The 25944-nt window shown below is 36.6% G+C and overlaps 1 protein-coding gene and 1 long non-coding RNA gene across 5 annotated transcripts in view; one reads left to right on the forward strand and one right to left on the reverse strand.

Moving 5' to 3' along the window:
- Positions 1–2432: 2432 nt before the first annotated feature.
- The window catches only part of ORC2 (origin recognition complex subunit 2), a 44880-nt gene continuing 21368 nt past the window's right edge, over positions 2433–25944 (reverse strand). For 3 of the 4 annotated variants that reach the window (XM_086719241.1, XM_086719242.1, XM_086719243.1), the window contains 11 exons: positions 25141–25201; positions 22799–22992; positions 21707–21805; positions 18106–18215; positions 15718–15850; positions 14844–14940; positions 11564–11710; positions 10774–10945; positions 7428–7489; positions 6185–6303; positions 2433–4180 (listed from right to left, as the gene is read on the reverse strand). In XM_086719241.1, coding sequence (XP_086575367.1) covers positions 4094–4180; positions 6185–6303; positions 7428–7489; positions 10774–10945; positions 11564–11710; positions 14844–14940; positions 15718–15850; positions 18106–18215; positions 21707–21805; positions 22799–22992; positions 25141–25201 — 1281 coding nt within the window. In that variant the 3' untranslated portion in view covers positions 2433–4093. The remainder of the gene's footprint in view (positions 4181–6184; positions 6304–7427; positions 7490–10773; positions 10946–11563; positions 11711–14843; positions 14941–15717; positions 15851–18105; positions 18216–21706; positions 21806–22798; positions 22993–25140; positions 25202–25944) is intronic. The other variant, XR_015255434.1, reaches the window with a different exon arrangement.
- Positions 10939–17888, forward strand: LOC147578621 (uncharacterized). Its single transcript, XR_015255435.1, has 2 exons — positions 10939–14962; positions 15738–17888. It is a non-coding gene; the product is annotated as an uncharacterized LOC147578621 (long non-coding RNA).

A 25944-nucleotide genomic window follows, 5' to 3' on the forward strand; every position in this document is an offset into this window, starting at 1 on the left:
GGAGGAGCCAAGAGAGGAGGTGGGAGGAGAACCAGAAAAGATTCAGAAGCCCAAGTAGAAAGCTTGGATGAGGGATGGTTGACACCAAAGTAGAGAGAATGAGATAGCAGACAGCTTTGAGAGACCATCTTAATGGCATTTGCCTCAGTCATTGTGTTCTATGTGCTGGGCCCATAAAGAAGTGGGGAGAATAGGACAGAAGTTTGGATAATATTTTAGAGTATATTGTAATTAACTATGCTAAGGATATGCAGAGGGCTTACAGGGAAAGTTATCTGAGGAATGGGGATAGATTTCAGTCAAGAGGTACAGCGTGAACAAACACCAAGTAAAGAGGAACCACACAATGCATTGAAAAAGCCCAAGTAATTAATTCACTTGTCAGGGCAGAAAGCAGGAGGCATGAAAGGTATTGTCAGAGATGGTACTTAAGAAATAGCTTGGGGCCAGTAATTTCTCAAACTTTTTTTCTCTTTATGGCACACTTTAACAGTTACTCATGCTGAAGGTTGTGGATTAATTCCTTTGGATAGAGTTCCAGAGGGGATTTAATGGATCGAAGAATTCATGATTGGACATACTTATTGCTAAAGAGTTTTTTTTTTTTTTTTTTTAAAGAATGACATTAGGGTGCCCAGGTGGCCCAGTTGGTTAAGTGTCCGACTCTTGATTTTGCTGGGGTCAAGATGATCTAGCCGTTTGAGTCTGAGCCCCGCATCAGGTCTGTGCTGATAGTGTGGAGCCTGCTTGGCAATCTCCCCGCTCCCCACCCCTACCCTCTCAACTTGTCATGTCTCTTTGTCTCAAAATAAGCTTTAAAAATTGTAGTAGTAATGTCACTTTTTTTTAAGTTTCTTTACTGGCATGCTAGCATTTTTAAGTAACTAAAAGTACTCCCAAATATATCCTCTGTAGTTTTTAAAACATAAAGTACTACTGAAGATGAATTCTTTATTTTCGCTTGTCAAATTTTCTGAACTGTTAACTTTAAGGTGTTATCATTGCTTTTCAAACTTGAATGTGCACAAGAACATCTGGAGATGTAGTTTAAAAATGCATTACAAAAGGGGCACCTGGGTGGCTCAGTCGGTTAAGCGTCTGTCTTCGGCTCAGGTCATGATCTCATGGTTTATGAGTTCGAGCCCTGCGTCAGGCTCTGTGCTGACAGTTTGGAGCCTGGAGCCTGCTTTGGATTCAGTGTCTCCCTCTCTGCCCCTCCCCCACTTGTGCTCTGTCTCTGAAAAATGAATAAATGTAAAAAAAAAATGCATTACAAAAAATGCAGATTGATTCAGATGCTTGAGTAAGGCCCAGGCATTTGAGTTCCCAAGAGATACTGCTGCTGCCATCTTGAGGACTACACTTGAGGTAGGAAAAGTAACAATGGTGACATGAATACTTGGGAGGGCTTGAGGCCAAAGTGTGCTACATGCCAAAATTATGAAAATTTTGTAGTTTTCTTTTATTATACTCACATTTAATGTCATATTGTCTACAGCATCAGTTATTTCAAGTTTATTTTATTCAGCATAGTAAGGATACTATTAATGCTATTAAAATCTCATAATAGATATTCTGTACTTGACCTTCATGTCCTTAAAACTCCTGTTCTAGCATAGAGCCTTCTGTGTAATGAGCGTTCAACAAACATGGATTAAAAATGTTTTAGCAGCAATTTGAAAAAATGTAGGAGACTCTCCTAAGGGAGAAGTAATTGTAGAAAGCCTAGAACAAAGTCATTTGCATAACACTTTTTTTATCCCTTAGTTTTAGAGGCCAGTCTGTGATAAGGCAGACCCTCATGACTTTGTCACCTGTTGGCTACTCAGGACTAGGCTGGAAGAGTCTTCTCACCTAGAATGTAGGAAAATACATTCTGAACAATGTTACTGGCTCCACATTTGAATCAGGGGGACAACAAAGACTTCTAAAGTAAGTAACTTTTTTAAAAGATAAAGAAAAAAAATCTATTAGCTGTCTCCTAAACTGATTTTATATGAATGAAATGTTCATGTATTAAAATGACAAACATGCTAAGAAAGTCAGTTTTTAGAGCATCACAAGAGCTGATTTAGTGCACTCTGCATCAGGGATTCAGCGTTGTATCAACTTTTGTGGAGTGTAAGAATGCCTGTTCCCATCCCTTGTGCCTTTTTTGGGCCTGTATTATTTGGCCATTTTATTAAGAGCAGCCAGAAAAAATCAAGTTTTTCAGGTCTGTTATTTCTTGTCAGAAGCAAGTAACAACAGAAGTTGGAGCCTTAGCAGTCAAGCTCTTCACTGACAGTATAAGGAACATCAATACTGAGACAAGTAAATGAAGAGTGTAGAATAATTCTGCTAAGATCTTCATCAGGTCTGTAAGATGCACTTATAAAATATTTGAAGGACTTCTAATTATTTTTAGTAAAAAATCAGTACTAAAAAAATGATTCTATCCAAATTGGCTTTTTATTTATTAATAGACTATTGACACATAACTGCTTGCAAGTAGTATGGACACAAAAACTATAAAAATAAACCAGTAGATATTTAAGGGCAAATGCAAAACTTGCATATTAGGTCATTAAAGATTTTATATACTTTATAATACTATAAGTTATAAACTAGACATTAAGCAAAAAAAGCAAGGTGCAAACCAGTACAAATCATATGCTACCATTTGTGTTTTTAAAAGGAGATATAGACATATTCTTCCATGTGCATAGAATACCTCTGGAGGAATAAACTCCTATCACTGGTTGGCATAGGGACTGGAAGGAAAACTCACTTTTCATTGAATATCCTTCGGTGACAAAAATTTTTAGAATCAAATTCATGTACAGATTTGTTTAAATATTTTGATTATATTTAAGACTAAACTCTCATGTGGATTTAACAAAATTAATTAGATGGCACAAATAAATCACTTCCAACTCTGAGCATTTAGGGAAATATTTTCATGAAAGGGGTTTACAAGTTAAAGTATGTACTGCATCAGCATTTTTTACTTCTATCTTATTACAGTGGTATTTCAATGAAGAATTTTTTTCCAAGTATGAAATAATAATTTTAAGGGAGTATGTGAAGACTACAAGCCGACCAGTGGCCAAGGTTAGCCTTTTTCTCTTTCCTAAGGAAAAAGACTTGTGTAAATATTTCGAAGGCTTGAAATTATTAAGAAAAAAACTGAAAAGTCTTACAGTGAGTTTTAGGTCTACTTGATAGAGAAATCAAGATTAAAGCAGCCATTTATATGCTACTCACTTGCATGTTACTGAAGAAAAAATGTCAATAGAAGAATAACTGAATTTTTATTTTCTGTTTTCTTGAAAACAATGACTAAAATGTAATTCAGGATTGTGTTTCTGTAGCCTGGCTTCTCACTTGTGTCATGAGGATGATGGCACAGATATTGTTCCAAGTACCATGATTATTGTTCATGTGCTTTCTAAGGTGGGTACACATCTTATATACTCATTATGCTTTTCCCACTGTCCCAACGAAATAGTGTCATGCCCTCTTCCTCCCTACCCCCACCAGCATGTAATCTAAATCCAAAAGGAGAAAGCGACATCACCTACTCTTCCCCAGTCTTACACACCTTTTGTTAAGCCTTTCAAGAACAGGGAGATGATCTGCCTTCTCCTTTATACTCATCAGCTCTGACAGAAGAGCAAATAAAGTAGATTTATGTGATGCCAATGTTTTTGTACTTCCATACTCTAGAATAAACACATTTGCAAACAATCAGCTCTGGGGGGGTGTTTAAAAGGCCCTCAAAAAATTAGGAATAATATCATCTCTAGTATAAAAGAATTCAAAAACAACCAGCTCCAAATAGTCCCTGAGCACACTGTTCATTCCAGCATGAAGTCTCCAGAGAGGTAATGAATGAAAGGCACGTTTTCTCCTACTTGAGGACCACTGCATAGTACTAGAGATGGTACACCAGCCAGGCTAATCAAGGTTCTAATCGATGACATTCCCCCTCCTAATTTTAAGTCTTATACACTGGAAAAAAGAGTCTAATGTTAGATGTAAACACAACACTTTAGAGGAGTGGCAGCTGGGGTCCAACAACCCTTCTACAGAAGAAGAGTAAAGGGCAGCTTCAAGACTCTTCTTCTTCCTTTTCCAGGAAATCGGTCAATGTTCCATTGTCCACAGGAATTAACAAATATTCTACTCCATCAGTTCCCTAAAAGATGTGAGAATACCCTGGATGTTAGTCATTTGTAAAGATATATGTGAATCTTGTTGTAGGTTAAACAGAAAAATAGATTTAATATTTTACATAAATATGGAAATGTAAAGATTAAGGCAAAAGGGCAGGCATATATATTTAAATACACTGAATTCATAGTTAAACCACTTCATAGTGGGAAAGACTGGAGAGTAAGTAGATTTCTTTACCCTCCTGGTCTTTCTAGAATTTTACATACTGATTTCTTGGTTCTTTTATCCAGGTATCTCCCCTAATCCCCTTTTTAAAAAAGTAATCTCTACCCCCAACGTGGAGCTTGAACTCATGACTCTGAGATCAAGAGTTCCATGCTCTACTGACTGTGCCAGCCAGGTGTCCCCCAGGTATCTCACCTTTTTAAAATAACCCTCACTAGACTCTCATTTCTATCACCCAACCTCTGTACCTTTCCAGAAGAGTCATCAATATTTGGTGGTCTCCACTTCTTCACCTTTCACTCAACCCAGTCCAACCTAGCTACTACCACCATTATATGTCATCAAAAGAACTTTTGCTTGGACCACCAAGGAATTCCTTATTCCTAAGTCCAATACAGATTGTCGGTTTTCATCTTTTTGGCCTGTCTGCAGAACCTGGCACTGCTGACTGTTCTTTCTTAAAACATGCCTCTCTTGGCTTCTGTGACATCATATCCTGTTTTTCTTCCTGGCTGTCTGGCTATTATTCCCACCTCTACAAGCTTATCTTCTACTTAGCCATTAAATGTCACACTTCTGGGCTTAGTTCCTGGCCTCCTAATCTCACTGTATGTCCTCTCTCATGATAGTCCTACCAATGCCTGGTTTCCATTACAACCTAAATATGCAAGGATCAGTCTTCTATCTCTAGCCCAATTTTTCCTCTGGTTTCTTGTCCCAGGATATCCAGTTGCCTAGCTGACATCTCCATTTGCAAATCTCGAAAGAATCTTAAAGAGTAAGTTCAAATATACTGCAATCACAAACTTATGATCTGTCTACCCAAAAATGTTTCTCATCCAGTGATCTTACCATCTCTCTGGTTATGCACACCAGGCACCAGAAATCATTCTTTACACTTTCCCTTGGTTCTCACATCCAACCTATTATCAATTCTTGTCAGTTCTACCTCCTAAGTATATCTGGATTCCAACCCCTTTTCTCTCTTCATCCTAATCAAGTTACCATCATCTCACCCAGACTACTAACAGTTTCCTAACTGGTCTCTGGGAATTGACTTTTAGCAATTCCCACCTCACCCTGCCCCATTCCACTTTGCATAACCAGAGTCAGAACAATTTTTTTAATGACTTGCCTTAATCTTCAAATGAAGATTAGAGTCCTTTCCGTGGCCTAAAAGCAGTATACCATTGTCTTTTCAGCCTCTCATTCTGTGCCATGCTGGCCTTGTTTTTCTCTGACCAGTTATCTCCCAATATTCCTTGAGATCTCAGCTCAGTGGTCTGATAACCATAATTAGGTCGGATTCACATATTACAGTCTTTCAGAACCATGTACCCTTCTGATCATAGGACTTAACCACAATTAAAAATTGACATGTGTGTGATTATTTGACAAATGCCCATCTCCTCCATTAGACTTTAAGCTCCATCAGAAAAGAAATTCGGTTTTTGCTTACTACTGTATCCTAATACTTAGTGCAATATCTGATATGTAGTTAGTGCTCCATGTAGACTCAATTGTTGATGTGATAGAAGAAAAAGAGGGAAAAGGGAATACAATTATATGACTTATATTTCTAATGGTCTGTTACCCTGGCTAAGTTTTCTGCTCTGAAGCTGAGTACTTCTTTCTATAGAACTTAATCTATAGAACTTAAATGGTACATGGCCTAAATGGATCCTTGTGACCCATCATGGAACCTCTATTTGTTTCCTAAAGTTGACTCAAAGGCATACTTATCCTTAACTAAACAAGAGATAAGGTATTCCTGGCATATAATCTGTAACAGCAGTCTCACCTTCTTTGTTCTTATAAGCTTGTGGTCCCTAAATTCAGTTAGCTGGGCCCGAAGTGTCAGATCACTATTGACCAGGAATGCCTCTCGACACTGTTGGTAAAAATCTTGAAAAGAAAGTCCTAGAGAGTTCAAAAGGAGATGTGAACATAAGTTAGCAATTAAGACGTCACCCCATATATGGTTACCCATTCCAAAGAACACAGAAAAAAAGTGCTATTGCCACAGTATACCAAAGTAGTCAGTTTTAAGTACCTCTGGAAGAAACGAACTAGAGAAAACTTAATTATTATACACCGTGACTTAGATATATCTATTTAAAACAAATTGTTTTTAATGTTTTATTTATTTTTTGAGAGAGAGAGAGACAGAGTGTGAGTGGGGGACGGGCAGAGAGAGAGAAACACACAGAATCCGAAGCAGGCTCCAGGCTCTGAGCTGTCAGCACAGAGCCTGACGCGGGGCTCGAACCCACAAGCTGTGAGATCATGACCTGAGCCAAAGTCAGACGCTTAACTGACTGAGCCACCGAGGCGCCCCTAGATATATCTATTTTTAAAGAGAACTGATTGGTTGAAAGTAGTCAACTGACCAAGTAAAACCTAACTCTGGGCAGTTTTAAATGCGTGAATAACGCTGACTTTTAAAGAAGGAACTAGTAAGTCAGGAGAGCTGAACGATTATTAAAATATTTATCTAAGTTAACGGTTTTACCCAAGGGGAAGAAAATCTGCTAAGATGCCCAGCATATGAAATATGTTATCCGTAGACACATGTCCACAGTTACTACCATAGGAAATTTAAAAATAGGCTGGAAATGGGGCACCTGGGTGGCTCAGTTGGTTAAGCGCCCAAATTCGGCTCAGGTCACGATCTCAGAGTTTGTGAGTTTGAGGCTCGTGGGCTCTGCACTGACGGTGAGTATGAAGCTCGCTTGGGATTCTCTGTCTTCCTCTCTCTGCCTCTCCCCTGCTCTCTCTCTCTTTCAAAAATAAATAAAACATTAAAAAAAAAAAAAAAAAAAGGCGGCCAGATGGGGTCTTTCAATGTGCATTGGCAAACAGTGCGTTAAGCGGTGTTATCTGTGGGGCTTCTTGAAAATGTGCTATGTGGCAGACAAACTGATCACAGACCAAACCATTTATTTGCTCCTTTGAAACACTGCAGTGCTATTATTAGATTCCAGAAAAAGGAATTTATGGGGTGAAACAAAGTCAAACAATTTAATATTATAAATATTGGATACCAATGTAAGAAGGGTTATCCTGGTTATCCAGTTGATACTTTATTAGTAGCCTGAAGATCCCCCTAAGGAAAAAAAAAATTCAAATCCAGAACGTTAACATCAAAAGGTGACAGTAAAATACACAAAGATAATTTGAAATACTTGGCTTATACATACTCTCTTCTGTTCTTTTCTCCAAGGAACCTGGCCTACTTAAAAAAGAGAAGCTTTTTTATAGACTTTTAAGGAAAATCTAGGAGTTTTCTTGAAGGCTACAGGTTGGTTCAGGTTAGAAAATTTTGAATATATAATAAAATGTAAACAGAATATTAATCCCGTAACCCTAAAATAACAACCACAAACATTTGATGTGGAAATCATATTTATGTATGCTGCCTTCTCAAATCTTTGTAGAATAAAGCAGGGTGGAAACACAAATTCATGCATTTATATATAGTATATACCATTTTATATCTCACCTTTTCACTTACTGATTTTCCCATATCATTAAAAAGTCTTCCTAAATTTTTAATGGCTGCTCATCTGTCATATCGTGTACCGCACAGTTACCATTGCCCTACCTGTTTTGGATGTTTACTTCCAATTTTATTAAAAATAACTCCACATTAAGTTGTACATATTCTTTCATCTCAATTTCTACAAGAGACTGCACAAAGTCGAATTATGGGGCTGGAAGCATGTTACACACCCTGAGATTTTCAGGAGTCCTTGGGTGTGGCAAAAATTTTAAATCTTTACATTTTCATTTTTAAGATGATCTAGAAAATAATCACATAAGTGTTTCTGGATCATCTGACCATGTTAGAACTAGATACTGCCACTGACTACACAGCTAAATGTTAAGATTTTTTTATCACATTCATACCAAGTAAACACTAAATAATATAGGAGTTTGCAGAATGAAACAAAATTTCATAGTTACAAAAAAAAAGCATCAGGGACACCTGGGTGGCTCAGTCGGTTAAGCGTCCGACTTTGGCTCAGGTCATGATCTCACGGCTCGTGGGTTTGAGCCCCATATTGGGCTCTGTGCTGACAGCTCGGAGCCTGGAGCCTGCTTCGGATTCTGTGTCTCCCTCCCTCTCTCTCTGTTCCTCCCCGACTCGCACTCACTCTCTCTCTCAAAAAAAAAAAAAAAAAGCGTTGGAGGCTAATACATAGACATTTAAGTATGCCAAACTAAAAACTGCTTGCATTAGAGCAGAGTCCTATTTAACGTTGTACTTATATTGTATGGATTCCCACCTTCATACACAGCAACTTGCAATAGTCCATTAACAGTATAAACATAAGAAGATTGAAACCTTTTTCTATTGCAATTTAATAGAAATTTTGATTAGGTACCAATTTAATGCATATTTCAATACTAATACAATACTAATCTTCAGGTCTACAAAGCAGCTTTACAGAGTAACAAAATTAATTAAAATCAGTAATTGAGGGCTAACATGAGGCAGTCTTGTGGTACCGATACAGCTGAGTATCTTGACTGTGGTGGCTATAGTTATGTAAGGCTCCGCATGTGACTAAACTGCAAGGGCTATAAGCATACACTTGCACACATACAAATGAGTGCACATGTCCATGGTGAAATCTGAATAAGCTCTATGGATTTTGCCAATGTCTGGTTTTGGTTTTAATACTGCACTGTGATGGGAGGTATTTGGGAAAGGAGTACTCAGGACTTTCCTGGACACTTCTTTGTAGCCTTCTGTGAATACTCCAAAAGTTTTTAAAAAAGCAAACACATAAAAAAAAAATAAATGGGAAAAATTTTTCTAGAATGAAAAGATATGAAAGTTTTTGCCTATCCCATCCCCTAGTTTTTCCCCTCCCTTCTTTTATACAGTCTGTACTATCCTGAATTAGGTATTTCTCATTTCTGTGCACATTTTAAAATTTAACCATAATGACATATGCATAGAGTATTACAATACTACATAATACATAAAGTATTACAGTACTATATTGTTTTACATGCTTTTTTTCATATCTACCATCCTGTCTGGTTTAGCATTTGTCCTGAACAGAAATGTCTGGGTTTGGACAGTATGTGGTATTGTCCTACTACTGTTACCCCACATAAGTCAGACTCCCAACTGCCTTTGCTGCTCTTACATCCAGAACACAGCTGGGCTGTGGCTTCCATTCTCTCACTGCTCTATGATTGCTTCATTGAGATGTTCATATTTTCAGTCAGGCTATAATCTTTTTTTGTTTTTCCTTTGGTCCTTTTATATTTTATCTATTAATGCTATGTGTTTGGAACAAAAGGGGATGAATTAAAAGTGTGAAAACTATTGTACCATCCTGACTAGATGTGTCCATTGCTCTTGGGAGAAAAAAAAGACCTTGCTAGTCTCATCTGCTTTAAGAAACTTTGCATTTTTCTGTCAAATTTAAAACACAAGAAAAATCGATGTTTGGATTAATTTATAGGTCCAATACATTCTCACTTGCTACCTCTATAATGTTCAGTCCACTCATCCAAGAACACACTATTTTTCATCTTTTCAAATCTTAATTATTTTTAACAGGGTTTATTGTTTTCAAACACTTCATCTTGTTAAAAATTGTTCTAGAATTCTATTCTTTTGGGGGGGAACTGGTACTAAAAGCCTTTTTCAATAGGTTATCATGCCCTTTATGTTTTGCCAGTTTATGCCATATCCAGCTTTTCTTAGCATTTCTTAATTCAGATACACCTCTTGGTGGGGCTGCTGAAAGGGCTCCACTAGAGACATTATACAAAGATCTTTAAGGGCAAGAGCTTTGGAGCCCAGCAGATGTGGATCAAAATCTCTGCCCGTTGCTATCTACCTTAGAGTAGCTGTGAGGATCAAATGAGTTATTTCATGTGAAGCGCCCCATGTTTGAATCAGAATGTTCAGTATATAATTAAAAATAACCCTCAGATTTAAGTAAAATCAAAATTCTTTTTCCTCCAGTGACCACTATCTTGAGATGTCTTATTTAGAAATATAATAATTAATGGGGTGCCTGGGTGGCTCAGGTCATGATCTCACGGTTCATGAGTTCTAGCCACACTTTGGGTGAGCCCTGCTTCTCTATCCCCCTCTCTCTCACTTTCTCTCTGCCCCTCGCTGACTTGTGCCCTCTCTGTCTCTCAAAAAAAATTTAGAAATATAAAAATTCAGAAAAAAAAATATTGACACTACTGTTGAGGAGTCTGCCTATTGCATAACCGAGTACTGCCAACTAGTTTTTACTATTTCTCTTAATCCTTCAAACTAAGTAGAGACTTTATTATTATCATTAAAACCTACTACTGCATGTCTTAAAATGTATGGAGTTTTTAAAAAGAAACTGTAGTTTTAATTCTTACCTTGCATTAGGGGTAAGGCTTCGTAAGACATGAGTTAGAGAACTCAGTGGTAATGATCCAGATTGTTTAACCAGAAGAGAATTCTCATAGGAAGTTTCTTCAGTATAAGGACTATACGTAGTAGTTTCATACCAGAGCCAGTTATAAAGACTCTGCTTTGCATGATCCCACACTACGGCATATGATTAAAGAAAACAAGAGTTATTAATTATTGTCATACTGTCATGTTACTAGATTCCACTCTAGGAAGTGGAAAGAATGAGAAAGCATTGAAATAAATGAATCCTAAAAATTTTCATTTTTGCCATTTTTCCATCCAAATCAGTACCTCACAATCTAATTTCATTGTCAGTCAACATCTATATCTGAATCTTTATTTGTATGCTGAATACAAGTAAAATATATTAGTGCTACACCAAGGCATTCTTTTGAAAAAATTTAATAACACTGTTCTTTTTGTGTTTTAAACATTTTTTTTTCTATAGGATCATCACAAAGTCTCTGAATTAAATGCATAAAGTCAATGTTGCAATACTTACAAAGAGTAGAAAAAGACCAATATAATAGTTGGGCCTCTCCTCCTTCATGAAATGAATACCCCCTTTAGAATCTGAATTTTATTTCCAAGAATTATGCTCTAAATCAGATTGAGGACACTTTTATTTTTAGCAACCCATGTCTTTAAGCATGCAACAAAAAAAGTGTACTGAAAAAACAATAAAAATGTTGATTTACAATAGTAAAAAATTTTTTAAGACTGGTATCTCAAGAAAGAGAAGGGAAGACTTACTGAGAGGAGCATTGAGGTGATCAATAGATGCTATAAGGTATATATTACGTAAAGATGACAACTGTCCAATAATTTGCTGGCTTTTGTCTCCTCTCAACATTTGGCTATCCAAATTGTGGATGAGAAGGAAGAGTTCTAAAGAAGAATCTAAAAGGAAAGACAACTCAATTATTATTTACAAGGAGTATTTATAAAATCCTTACAATACAAAATGCCTGTGAATTAAAAAATCAAAGTAGTATAGGACAAGGGTAACTACTGCATAGCAGTATGTAATATATTTGAGAAGATAGCAGTCTCTCAAAAATAGGCAACATATTATTAAAGTTTTAAGGAAATTGGTTGAAAATCTGTGGGGACTGGGTGGTTAGACACTTAACTGGAATGGTTAGTGCTCAAATCACATCATAAAGAAAGCAGTTTTAATCAGGTACAGGAAATAGTGCAAGATGCATATTGGGTTGGAGGTAAATCTGTGCATGTTGCATTGCAAGGTAGAAGTAGAGCTGGCGCGCGCGCACACACACACACACACACACACACACACAGACACAGTTCTTACCAGGCATTAAGAGGCAAGATAGAAAACCCTGATTATCATAAAAGCCAAAGAAGACAAAAAAAGGGGAGGGAGTGAAATTTAGGATATTGCTCAAGGCATCAGGAAAGTCAGAGAAGTAAATAGTATCATAAAGGTTAATGAAGGAAGAATTTGGAGGATGGAGCTGTCAACGCCATTAATTACTGCAGAGATCAAGATAAAGGATGAGCCAAGGCCACTGTGTTTAGTAAGAAAATTACACAGGTAATCAAGCATATAGTTCATGTAGCACAGAAGCAAGAAATTGAGGAAATAGGTAAAAAGGCATGACATGTCTTCAAAAACTCTGAAATCACTGAAACAAAATAAAACAGTGTGGAAGGGCAGCAGAATCAGGTAAACCTTTTCTTATGATGGAAGAAGTCCTATATATGTTTAAAAGCCACTGTAAGTCTCTCAGGAGTTGGTAAGAAATGAGACATTTAGCATTTATAATGGACAATAAGCCTACTAGAGTAAGTAAATTTCTCTCCCACTGGGGCTAGAGGGACAAGAGAGACTACAGCAACAAAGATTCTGAGAACATTTTGAAAGTCCAAGGTTCCTTAAATTCTAGAAGCCACCATAATCAATAGTGTTTAAATTCTATATAGACATATAATTCTATTTTATAATTATATAAAATTATATGTTTACATCATATGCATTACACTATATATATTTATGAACTATGTAATTAGTTACATATATTCAAATTATATACCCATATGTGAAAACTTTTATTTAATTATATAATTACAAATATATTTTATTATTTATTTATTTATTTATTTATTTATTTATTTATTTTTGAGACAGAGAGAGACAGAGCATGAATGGGGGAGGGGCAGAGAGAGAGGGAGTCACAGAATCGGAAGCAGGCTCCAGGCTCTGAGCCATCAGTCCAGAGCCCGACGCGGGGCTCGAACACGCAGACTGCGAGATCGTGACCTGAGCTAAAGTCGGATGCTTAACCGACTGAGCCACCCAGGCGCCCCCAAATATATTTTATATAAATAACCAAATATGCATTACATAAATGAATATATACATGAAAAATGACTCAGGCACCTATTTTAAACAATTTATAACAATACCAAAATTCTAGATTAAGTTACTCCTTTTATTTTTTTTTAAGTTACTCCTTTTTATTAAGTAGTAACTAAGTGACAATTGTTGGACCCTAAATAATTTTGTTTTTAGTTTTCTGAAATGCTCACATAGCCAAAACACTCACACCAAAAGAATAACAAAAAAATGCTTTTAGGGGTGCATTGGTAGCTCAGTCAGTTAAGTGTCCGGCTCTTGATCTCAGCTCAGGTCTTGGTTTCACTGTCGTGAGTACAAGCCCCACACTGAGCTCTGTGTTGGGCATGTAGCCTATTTAAAAAAAAAAAAATGCTTTTTTTCCATTCTGCAGATTTTAGTATATGAAATTATTCAAATGCAGTAATATTTACTGAGAATAAAGAAGAAAAGTGTTTTATAAAAATATTAAACAATATAAAAATACCAAAGATGCACGTATCAACTGGGGGCACTTCACACAGGCCAAGTAAAACCTGAAAACTATTCTGAAATAATAGGCTTTTGGTTATACAAATTCAAGGTGTTTGGGGTAATTCTTTCCTGTTAGGTAAGTGAAGTTCACAAAAAAGTTGATGGAAAAAGAAAGGGCAAATTACTTCTGAGAAATCTAAATCATCATTGAGAGAAGTGTTGTTATTGAAATAATCCCCTGTACAGAATAATACAGAGCTTCCTCAGTCTCAGATGGGCATACATCCCGATAAACCCATTCTAAATTGAAGTCAAAAATACTTTTAATACACTCAACTGAACATCATAGCTTAGCCTAGCCCACCTTTTTAGTTTTTTTAATTTAAATTTTAGTTAACATACAGTACAGTGTTGGTTTCAGGAGAATTCAGTGATTCATCATCACTTACATACAACACCTAGTGCTCATCACAAGTGCCCTCCTTAATACCCATCACCCATCTAGACCGTTCCCCACCCACCTCCCTCCATCAACCCTCAGTTTGTTCTCTGTTGTTAAGAGTCTCTTGTGGTTTGTTTTCCTTTCTTCTCTTCCCCCCACCACCTTCCCATATGTTCATCTGTTTTGTTTCTTAAATTCCACATAGGAAGGAAATCGTATGGTATTTGTCTTTCTCTGATTGACTTATTTTGCTTAGCAAAATATTTTGCTTAGCTGGCTCCATCCATGTCAATGCAAATGGTAAGATTTCATTCTTGTTGATTAGCCTAGCCCACCTTAAATGTGCTCAGAACAGCCTACAGTTGGGTAAAATTATCTAAAACAAAGTCTATTTTATAATAAAGTGTTGAACATCCTATGTAATTTATTGAATACTGTACCGAAAGTGAAAAACAATGGTTGTACGGGTACAGAATGGTTATATCAGTTATTTACTTTCATGGTCATGTGGCTGACGGGGAGCTGTGGCTTGCTGCCACTGCCCAGCATCACAAGGGAATGCAGCACCACATACCCCTAGCCCAGGAAAAGATTAAAAATGCAAAATTTCAAGTATGGTTTTCTACTGAATGTGTATTGGTTTTGCACCATCATAACATCAAAAGTGGTAAGTCAATCCATTTTAAATTGGGGACCTCCTATCTGTATGTGTATGCTTAGCTTTACCCCCTAAAACTAGAGCATCTACTTCATGTTACCTTCTTTAAATTTGTTTACTATCCAGTCTAGCTGATCCAGTACACTGCGGAAAGTACCCATATGATCGAGGACTTCTTCTGTTATAGAATTCAGGATCTATATCATAAAAGTGCAAGAGGTACATCAATTACTACTTATTCTATCATATAGGATAAATACAACTAGCAAATCAATCTTTTCTTATAAGTTAAAGATGAATTTAGATTTCCTATCAAGTCTAAAAAAACCACTTAAAAAATCCTTCTGGTACTTAAGTATATCAAATTCATTTTTGGCATTAAGTTATGGCAAAAATGAAACATGGAAAAATACCAAAGACATAAAGATAAGAGGGTAGCAAAAATAACCCCCCTCCAACAAAACGGGAAACATTCGAAAACTATATATTTATCAAAGGAAATGGGATACACACATTAAAGACACTTTTCAAAAGGAATACTGCATTATTAATATCTAGCACCAAAAGGTTTTTGTTTTCAAATGATGAAAGGACACAAGCATTTGCACTAAAACTGACCTATGATACATTATAAAACTACAAACTATTACTTATTAGAGTACTAAAGTGACATAAAAGCAATAATAAAATCAAAGTCTTCCATAATCCTGTCCTTCACAAAAGTACTGTTGTTGGTATTTGGTAAACAAAACCAACATTTGTCTAAGATTTACTATATTTATCAGTTACAAAGTAGGAAATTCAGAGATGAGGTTTCAAAGCTAGAACCCTGAGTCCCAACACATGATCTTAAGCATTATGCAATCCTACTAGTGTCAAGGCTAAAAAAATTTGAATGTTCCAGAATGTAAATGGTATGGGTATCAAATGGCAGGGGATATAATGTTGCTCCTTTTAACATTTTAGAAACTTACTGATTTCACACTTATTCCAGGAAAGAAGCCATTGATGACAACATGAATGGAATCTTGCAGCACAGTGGTTCGAAACCTTTCTAGTAAATCTCTTTTAGAACCCAAACCAAAAAGCACAATGTTGAACCCCAGGCTGTTAGGAAAGATAGCATTCATGAAATTAAAGTTCAGTACCTCTTACTTAAGTTTTTAGAATTAACTAGTTTAAGTTTATAAAAAATACAGAAAGAACTAGGATGACTAAAGAACTACATTGATTCTCAACTTATACAAGGTAAAAGCGCAATTTTATTATTATCTGTACACCAAACTTACAGGTCCAGCATCAGTAACTTTCTCTCCAGCTCTTATTATCTTTCAGGTGATGGATGGCTGGAGGCAAGGGAGAACAACAGGAGGCACAAGGCACTAAACAGTTGTACAGGCTGAAGCTGAGTTTTAATAGATTAAATAGGAAAAGTAAGCAGAGGCCAAATCACAAAGGTCTTGTTAAGTCAACTAAGACATTAGATTTTATTTAAAGGACAATGACCATTTAACAGTAACTAGTCAGGTGTTAACTGAAAGGTTTTAAGTAGGAAAGTAGCATGATATTTTCACCCTGGCTGAATAGGGCGAATGCACAGAAGAAGGGGAAAACTGCCAAAGATGATGAGCTTGAATTAGGTGTTATGGAGAAAAATAGAAGTTATCAAGAGCTTTACATGTCAAATCAATAGGATTTGGAGAGTGATTAGATGTAGAAGGTGAGAGAAAGGGAATATTTCAAAATAACTTGGTTTTTTTTGGCCTAGGCAACTATGTGGATGAAGTGACTTTCACTGTGCCAGGCTGCAGGGGCAGGTGGCAATGAGGGGTTTAAGAGGAGTTAAATTTTATATATATTGAATTATTTACAGGACATCAACATGGAAACCCTCCAATGTACACTGATGTACCTGTATATGCTGCTGAGGAGTGAGATCTGGGCTGGCCTGGAGAAATCATGGGAGTTACTCACATGCAAAAAGCAACCAAAGCCCAGAGAGTGAATGAGAAGAATTAGAACACCAAGCACCTAGGGGTCAAGCTAAAACTCAACTCCATGATTGTTTATAGAAGTCTATCAGAAACAGTATTTATGTGATGCTCTGTAGCAATGCAGGGGAGCCTAGAAGAAAAGCAATAACCCCCAAAGTAGAGATAGATGGTGCAAGGTAGCAGCACCAGAAAAAAAAGTAAGGGAATTCAGAGAGTCGACAATTCTGTTAAGTAGCTGAATGAGGTATAGGCTGGGAAGCAAAGTCAAACAAGTTATCAGAGTTGACATACTGGAAGGAGGAACTGGTGGATGCTGCGGGATGGGATCAGAGTGAAGAGCTACTTTACAAATTTATAATGAACAAATCTATAAAAAGTTATTAGGAGAAGCTGAGGTCCTAGCAATGAAGATAGGCATAACCCTTTGATGTATTACTGGCAAAAGAAAGCCAGGATCAATTGAGGAAAATTGTGTCAATTTCTAGTTTTACTGCTTGGTGGACCTGACTTGTTATTTATCCCTATGACTATGTAACTGTGAGTATACATGTACAATACCATACATTTTAAGCACTTCCTTATACTAAGATCCTTTTTAATAAAAGTGTAAAAGTAATTATAGTAAAAAAAAAAGTTTTCCTTTTAATCATTGTTCTAATTGTTTTAATGGGAATTTGAAATTTAACCTGAGGTATCTGAAAAATGGTAAAATTCAAAAAATATTCAAAGAAATAATTTTAAAATGGTAAAATGGTATTTATAGGACAGATAAAAACCTGAAGATCTATAGCACATGAATACAGAATAAGATTAAAATATATATATATTCTTTTTAGAAACTTTGCTGTGGAAAACTAGATTAAAATGTAACTGAGGGGCACCTGCGTGGCTCAGGTGGTTAAGTGTCCGAATCTTGATTTCAGTTCAGGTCATGATCCCAGGGATATGGGACTGAGCCCCACATGGGGGCTCCACATGGAACGTGGAGCCTGCTTAAGATTCTCTCTTTCTCTCTCTAACCCTCCCCTGCGCTCTCTCTTAAAAACAAAGAAAAAAATCTAATTGATATATCTTATCAGTCTTGACAGATTAGATTTTTCAATATTTTTACAAGTAATAACAATTCTAATAAAGGCTATTTTGCCAATGGCTTTCATATATGATAAACTTAGACACATTTCTTGAAAACTAGATTTTCTGAGATGAGTCATACAATATGACATTTCTACATCTGAGTCATCAAATTAGGAAAACACCTATTTTTTCACAATTTTATATGTAAAAATACATCAAGTTGATTGCAAAAAGAAAATTAAATGTTAGATTGCTTTGATTTTAACACACAGACATGTAAATAATAGTACTTACCGTAACTGCAACATCCATTTATGAAATAATTGTTCATACTGTTGATTTAGTTGTTTAAGTTCAGCAGAAAAGGAAGGAGAAACCTTGCTCAGTAAGTTACGCAAAGTTTGCTTTAAAAAAAGAGGGAAGAAAATCACTTTCAAACCACATACATCAAAATCAACAGAAACTAAAAATATTTCCTTAGAGGTAGACATTAGAAGAGGCCATTAGTGGAAATATTACTTTAACCAGGCTTGGTAATGAGTTCATCAACTGAATACACATACTATTTACGGTTTAAGTATTTGTTTTCTTAAAACTTTTTGTCTAGAACCATATCTATGATTATAAATTCCAAATATAAGGCTTTAATTTCTAAAAAGATCATTACCATGAGGAGATGATTAAACCTGCCTCCCAGCTTTGACAACAAATCCAGACAGACTTTTTAAGACCTATGAATTTGAAGAAATGTGAAAGCTTAAGGTAACAATATGAATTCTCAGAAAACATTAAAGTTTCTTTATAATTCACCATTATCACTAATAAAATAAACTTGTATCACTGCTCCTCTAAGTATCAAAGCTACTTCTAACAAATCCATCTTTGGTAAGTATGGCAAAGTTTTTTTTTGTTTTTTTTTTTTTTTAAGATTTTATTTTTGGGGTGCCTGGGTGGCTCAGTCGGTTAAGCGTCCCACTTCGCCTCAGGTCATGATCTCGCGGTCCGTGAGTTCGAGCCCCACGTCAGGCTCTGTGCTGACAGCTCAGAGCCTGGAGCCTGCTTCGGATTCTGTGTCTCCCTCTCTCTCTGCCCCTCCCCCATTCATGCTCTGTCTCTCTCTGTCTCAAAAATAAAAACTTAAAAAAAAAAATATTTTATTTATTATTTAAAAAAAAATTTTTTTTAATGTTTATTTTTGAGACAGAGAGACACAGAGCATGAATGGGGGAGGGGCAGAGAGAGAGGGAGACACAGAATCCGAAGCAGGCTCCAGGCTCTGAGCTGTCAGCACAGAGCCTGACGTGGGGCTCGAACTCACGGACCGCGAGATCATGACCTGAGCCGAAGTCGGACGCTTAACCGACTGAGCCACCCAGGCACCCCAAGATTTTACTTTTAAGTAAGCTCCACACCCAACGTGGGGCTCAAAGTCACAATTCCGAGATCAAGAGTCACATGCTCCACTGAGCCAGCCAGGTGCCCCAGTATGGCAAAGTTTTTTAAACAATAATGTAAATCAGCTGAGGAAGATACACTGCCCTGTACCCAAAACTTGGAAATTCATGCTGGTGAATCAAATACAGCTCACTTTTTAGAATGAAAACCCTAGCAAAAACCTGTATATGCATTTTACCCTGGCACTACCGTGTTTCCGTGATTCTACCCTTTAGGTAAAATATTCTTTTATTTATTTTTAAACCAGACATTTAAAAATGTCTTTTTTTTTTTTTTTTTTTTTTTGAGAGAGAGAGAGGGGGGGGGGAGGGGCAGAGAGAGAAGGAGACACAGAATCCAAAGCAGGCTCCAGGCTCAGAGCTGTCAGCACAGAGCCCCACGCAGGGCTCGAACTCTCAAGCTGTGAGATCACAACCTGAGCCAAAGTCAGATGCTCAACTGACTGAGTCATCCAGGTGTCCCTAAAATATCCTTTTAATACTAAAGGCTAGAATTGCAGTTAACATCCCAGGCACTCGGGTCTATTTAGGTCTTACTTATCCACACACTTAAAGAGAAACAGGACAAGTTCTAAGTAACTGGTAAGTGGGTAGTTTTAAAAATTTTCTCTCATTCCTTCTGAAGTTTAGAGCTCTGAAAAAGCAGATGAAGCACTAGTATCATTTCCAGAGGTCAATTATAGCAAATTATCAGAGCATACTCACACTTGAATGTGAACTCCAGAAAGTTATCTATAAACTTTAATTTCAAACTTTAGTGTCTGCGGAGAATCACGCTATTGGCCCCAATACTTCCCATTTCCCTATATCCACACCCTCTGCCATGTGACTTTGCCTCCCACTAAAGAGGTGGAGCCTAGTTCCCTGCTCTTTGACTTTTTTTGCAGCCACATGATTTGCTGTGACCACTAGGACAAGGCAGAAGTGACACTGGGTCAGTTTTGAGCCCAGGCTATAAGAGGTCTTGTGTTTTTCCACTTCTTACATCTCTGGCATCGTCATGAGAAGAACATGCCTCAGCTAGCCTGCTGGTCCAATGAGGAAGAGAGACATATGGAGCAAATCCTTGATCGGCCAACCCCCACCTGACCCACAGACATGAGAAAGAAAACATAAATGCTGAATGATACATGCTACTGAGACTATATTGGTTAGCTATGTCCACAATCACTGAAAGACCTTCCCCTCCCTCATTATTGATAACAGGTGTTTAATAGAGGTCTTTCTGCCTCTCAGTCCTATGAAGTCCTGTTCTGACTCTAGACCCATTTATCCTCCCATGTTGCTTATACAGAAATCTATACACTAAGTAGATGTTAGTGCCATCTCCTCCCTAGAACAACTTGGCTTCTTGATATGTTTTCATCAGTCTCTGATCTGAGTCTCAATACCAATACACCAGGTGACAAAGACAAAAACAACCACATAGCATCATGTCTTCCAGCTCATGGCAGCTTACTCTATATTCTCCTCTTTTCCGTATCTTGAAAACTCTTGTGAAAAGCCCTGTATACCTTCGAAAACTGCAAAAAGTCTCAATATTCTTTTTTTTTTAAGATAGCATTTTTTATTATTTTTTAAAATGTTTTTATTTATTTTTGAGACAGAGAGAGACACAGCATGAGCAGGGAAGGGGCAGAGAGAGAGAGAGAGACACAGAATCTGAAGCAGGCTCCAGGCTCTTAGCTGTCAGCACAGAGCCCCACACGGGGCTCGAACTCACAGACCGTGAGATCATGATCTGAGCTTAAGTCGGATGCCCAACCGACTGAGCCACCCAGGTGCCCCAAAAGTCTCAATATTCTTTGAGCCAATGACAATCATCTCTTCTTGATTCAGATTATCAACCCCACTTTCTACTCAAAGACTTTCTCAGATGGGTTCTGTCTTCTCTGTTAGGGACATACCAGTCAAAACCCTCAGTCAAAATACCTCAAAAACTGGTATTTTTTTATTAAATGAGATACCAGAACCATAGTATATAGTAACTTTATCTTACTGTACCGAACAGGTTTTCTGTAATATCAAGAAGCAGCTTCCCTCTGTTCTTTGTAACTAAAGGTCTGTAACTAAAAGAGTCCGGTCAAGGTCTTTATTTTGTGACCAGTGTGAAGTTCAATGAATATGAGTTAAAGAATAACAGAGATTAATGCTAATGGATAACAAAAAAACTATGGCCCTGATGATTATCATAAATCCTGAAGAAATGATAAAGTAGAGAAAAAAATGTAATTATAGTATATCAAACAGAATTCAAATCTATTGAACCATTTACATATAATGAAACATATAATAGTTATGTTACATTAATTTGTGTTTCATTTTATCAGGATAATTCTGCTTGTGTAAACTCACTCTTCACATTTGCTGCTTATGCAGTATATTTTTTAGCTCACAATAAAAAAAAAAAAAATGTAGAAGTAACGTTTCTTGCAACATACCTGATCCAGTTTAGCTCGCTTTAGTTTCTGTAGTGTTCTGTCAGAGGTTAAAACTTTTGAACTGCTATGAGCTTCAAAATATTCTTCTACTAAATCACTCTGAAAGTGGATAGAGCAAAATCAATTCTTAGTTTCAGATATTTATATCAAAACTAGACAGAATAAGATATGTGAAATATTTGGCAGCATTTTCTTTTTGCAGCGATAATACAGATTAAGGACCAAGCAAACTTAATTCTATTTAATTCTAGTAGTAAAACTGAGTAACTCTTAGGATCATAAAAGTTAAAAGAAATGACTACATTGAAGTAGTCTTCACAAAAATGATCCCTAAGTTCCAACATAAAATTTCTATTTAGACTTAAAAAGTAGGGGGGGAGGTGGCTAACGATCAGGACCTTCATTTTGCCTCACACAGTCCTAGCAAATCTGTTAATATTAGTACAGCTAAGGAACTGAAAATGAGGAAGAACTCAACAGCAGAGTAAAAAAAAAAAAAAGAGCTGCCTACCATTCCAGTAAAATGGCTTACTACTTCTTCCACGAACTTGGGGCTAGACTAACCTCCACGGTGGTAAGAAGGGCTGGAAAACCTTTCAAGCAGTAGGCTTCCTACATTGCTCTGATTCTTTACACCAAACACCAGATAATTAGCCTTTCCTCAGGTCATGGTGCTTACAATGTTCTTTCAAACAACTCAACATGGACCCACAGCACTTCACTTACTACTTAAACTGACTTGACCATATCAACAATGTTACAAAAACAAAACTATATAAAAAGGTATACACTGAGAAGTCTTGCTTCCAGTTATCCAATCAAAATTTATTTAAAAGCTCATTTTTTATACAACTGAATTGAGATGTCAGCTTTAGCACATGGCATTGATACATGAATATGGATGCAGACAGGCCAGAACAGAAAGTTCAGAAATAGACACAAATATATACGGGCACTTATGTGAAAGACTGAGAAAATATAGAAAAGTAAAGGAAAAAAATATATTAATCCCCCATTTGGATCTCTTTTCTTAGGGTAGCTTATCTTTAAGATACTGCACAATTTTTCTTTAAGATTAAAGTCTCCACTTACTGTTTTATCTCTTTTCATTTTCTTAGAAGGTGTTCCTTTACAAACAGGAGCTGAAACTACTCTATTCTGAGATGGAATCTTTTGGCTCAATATGACTTCATTAGTGTCCTCTTCATATTCTTGTGCAACTCCTTCATCATCTTCTGAGTTGGAAGCAGAATATTCACTTTCACTGTCAGAATGAGACCTTGGAACTGTGGGGCAAAAAAGCAATTGGGAAAATTTGACAGTCTGACAAGAGAGGCATTGAAGGGTAATGGAAAGAGCATATTAAATAAGAGAATTTCACTTCTGGTTTTTGTCCTGATTTGCTGACGATTTCACCAGAGCTAGTTATATAAAGTTTTCTGAGCACTAGTTCCCTCATTTATCAAATGAGGCTCAAAGTGCCTAATTTAATGAACCACTGTGAAGACTACATTGAAATGTATATAAAGCAACTAACAATGCCTGACACCCAGGAACTGTGGCAGAAAATGCCAATCATACCTAGTATCATTCTCTTTCCTTCTTCCTTGCTAACAGAACAGTTTTGTAATATGTGGCAATGTGTCTCACCCTAAGGGATAAATAATCATGGTAATTATCTTTTCCTTTGCCAGATACTTGTTTTCCCGCCTCTTTTGCATCTAGGATTGGCTACGTAACCCTCTGACCAATGAAACTTGAGGGAAAATTTGCTAGAAGCTTCTGGGAAAGATTTCCCTCACTTATGGAAGCCATTTATTTATACCAATAGCTTAAAGCTATAGAAGCCATTTTGCAATATGAAGCATTCAAACCAAAAGGTGAAAAATGCTGGTAGTAAAGCAAGAAGACAGGCAGAACCTGGGTCTTTTACGACACTGTTGAGTTAACTCAACCATGGAACTGTGTATCCCTAGGCTTCTCATGATGTGAGATAATTAAATGTCTATGGCTTAAGCCATTATCGTAGAATTTTCTGTTGCTGCCTATACTGGAAACGCCATCCTGACTCAATAAATGGTAGCTACTATAAAAACTATCAATACATAGGCACATTCCATCCCAGAGTTGATACAATAATTTTGCTTTTCCTTAAGTTTATTTATTCTGAGAGAGAGAGAGAGAGAGAAAAGGAGGGAGGGAGGGAGGGAGGGAGGGAGGGAGGGAGGAAGGGAGGGAGGGAGAGAGAATTCCCAGCAAGCTCTCCACTGTCTGCACAGAGCCCAATGAAGGGCTCAATCCCACGAACTGTGAGATCATGACCTGAACTGAAATCAAGAGTTGGACGCTTAACTGACTGAGCCACCTAAGCACCCTTAAAATAACTTTTAATTTCCTAGAAGGCAGGACCATGTCTGTTTACTTGGCTTTGTATAGCATTCAGTACAACTATGAATCTTTAAACTGGTTTCATTATAAAATTTCTAAGCAAATCAATAAAACCACTTACAAAACTGTCTCAAAAAAAACCCTAAAAGGTGTGTTATTTTATTGGAGAGACATTTTAACTAACCTTAATATCTATTGACTATAATGTAAAAGACATAAGTATTAAGTGTTGGAGTTAAAAATATAAGAGAGAGTTCTTGGCCTGAAGGAATCTACAGTTTACTTGAAGAAATGAACATATCTTTTCATGAAAAGAAGTTAAGTAGTGACAATAACAGATACTAATAGGAGGGTGCCTGGCTGGCTCAGTTAGTAAAGCATGCGACTCTTGATCTTGGGGTGTTCAAGTCCCATGTTGGGTGCAGAGCTTACTTAAAAAAAAAAAAAAAAAAAAAAGACAGTAAAGCTAACACCTGTTAAGCACATATTAAAGTCAAGCACTATACTAAGTACTTTTGACATCTTTTATTCCCATTACTCTCAGAACTATGGGGCTAGTACCATTATTGTCCTTGTTTTGCAAATGAAAAAAACAAGCATAGAGAGGTCTCTAAGTGGCAGACTGAAGATAAAAAGCAAGCAGTCTAAGACTAGAACCTACATACTTAACTATTACTGCTCCTCGTTTAGGTGCTTCTTTTTATAAAAACTCAGTTTTGTTTTGTTTTTTTAAGTTTATTTGAGAGACTGTGTCCACACAAGCAAGTGGGGGAGGGAGAGAGAAAGAGGGGGAGGGGAGGAGAGAGAAAGAGGGGGAGGGGAGGAGAGAGAAAGAGGGGGAGAGAGAAAATGAGAATCCCAAACAGGCTCTGCACTAATAGCTCAGATTTGAGATTTTGAAATATTTAACTTTAGTGCAGAGACCAATACGGGGCTTGAACTCACAAACCGTGAGATCATGACCTGAGCCAAAATCAAGAGCTGGATGTTTAACTGACTGAGCTAGCCAGTTGCCCCAAAAAACTCGTTTAAAAAGAAATACATACCTATTAATCTTTTCCTTATACCACTAGGTGCTGTTGATAGAAATTCGCTTTTATCGTTGTTCTGTTTAAAAATAAAGCAACATAGTTTCAATTATCAAATAATAATGATGACATAGAAATTAATAACAGATGAGTGGAAGAGGCTAGAAAAGAAGAAAAATATTTTCTTTTCATTAGACTCCCTTTGAATTAGATGAGCCTAGTTCCTAGAAGTAGAAAACAATGACAAATTAATCTGTCAGGAAAAAACGGTACAGCAACAAAACAATACAACAAATTCCAAAGGATTCTTTAAAGTGATTCTACAAGTTGAATGCCAGACATCTATAAAGTATGTAAAGAAAAAATGTATATGAGCCTTTTGAACCATTTTCACCCATCAGATGAAAATATTTTTTTTTAAAGTGGATAATATCCAGTGATAATGAGTAAGCAAGGAAATAGGCACACCTATGCATATGGACCTTTTAATGTGTTAGCAATTTACTGGTGGTAAAGTATTACCTTCTTTGAGGAGAAGAGAAACAGAGATCTATACATTTTATGTCATTATTTTAAAAATTTTAAATTCTTTACAGAAGTATAAAGTCTATTTTTCTTTTCCTCACAGAATATAATACTTAAATACCAGTAAACTGCTAGCACATTAAAACGCCCACTGTTGTATATAAGTTAATTTTTAACAATACTGATAAAAAGATAAAGTACCCTGTGTTATTTTGGCAATATGAAATTGGGACAAAAAACTTAAGTCTGTTGTCTTGTGATAGGTTCTTGGTGCTAGTTTCAAATGTTAATGAATTC

Source organism: Puma concolor, chromosome C1 (assembly GCF_028749965.1).
Source record: "Puma concolor isolate L17-30 chromosome C1, mPumCon1.1.hap2, whole genome shotgun sequence".
Classification (NCBI taxonomy): domain Eukaryota; kingdom Metazoa; phylum Chordata; class Mammalia; order Carnivora; family Felidae; genus Puma; species Puma concolor.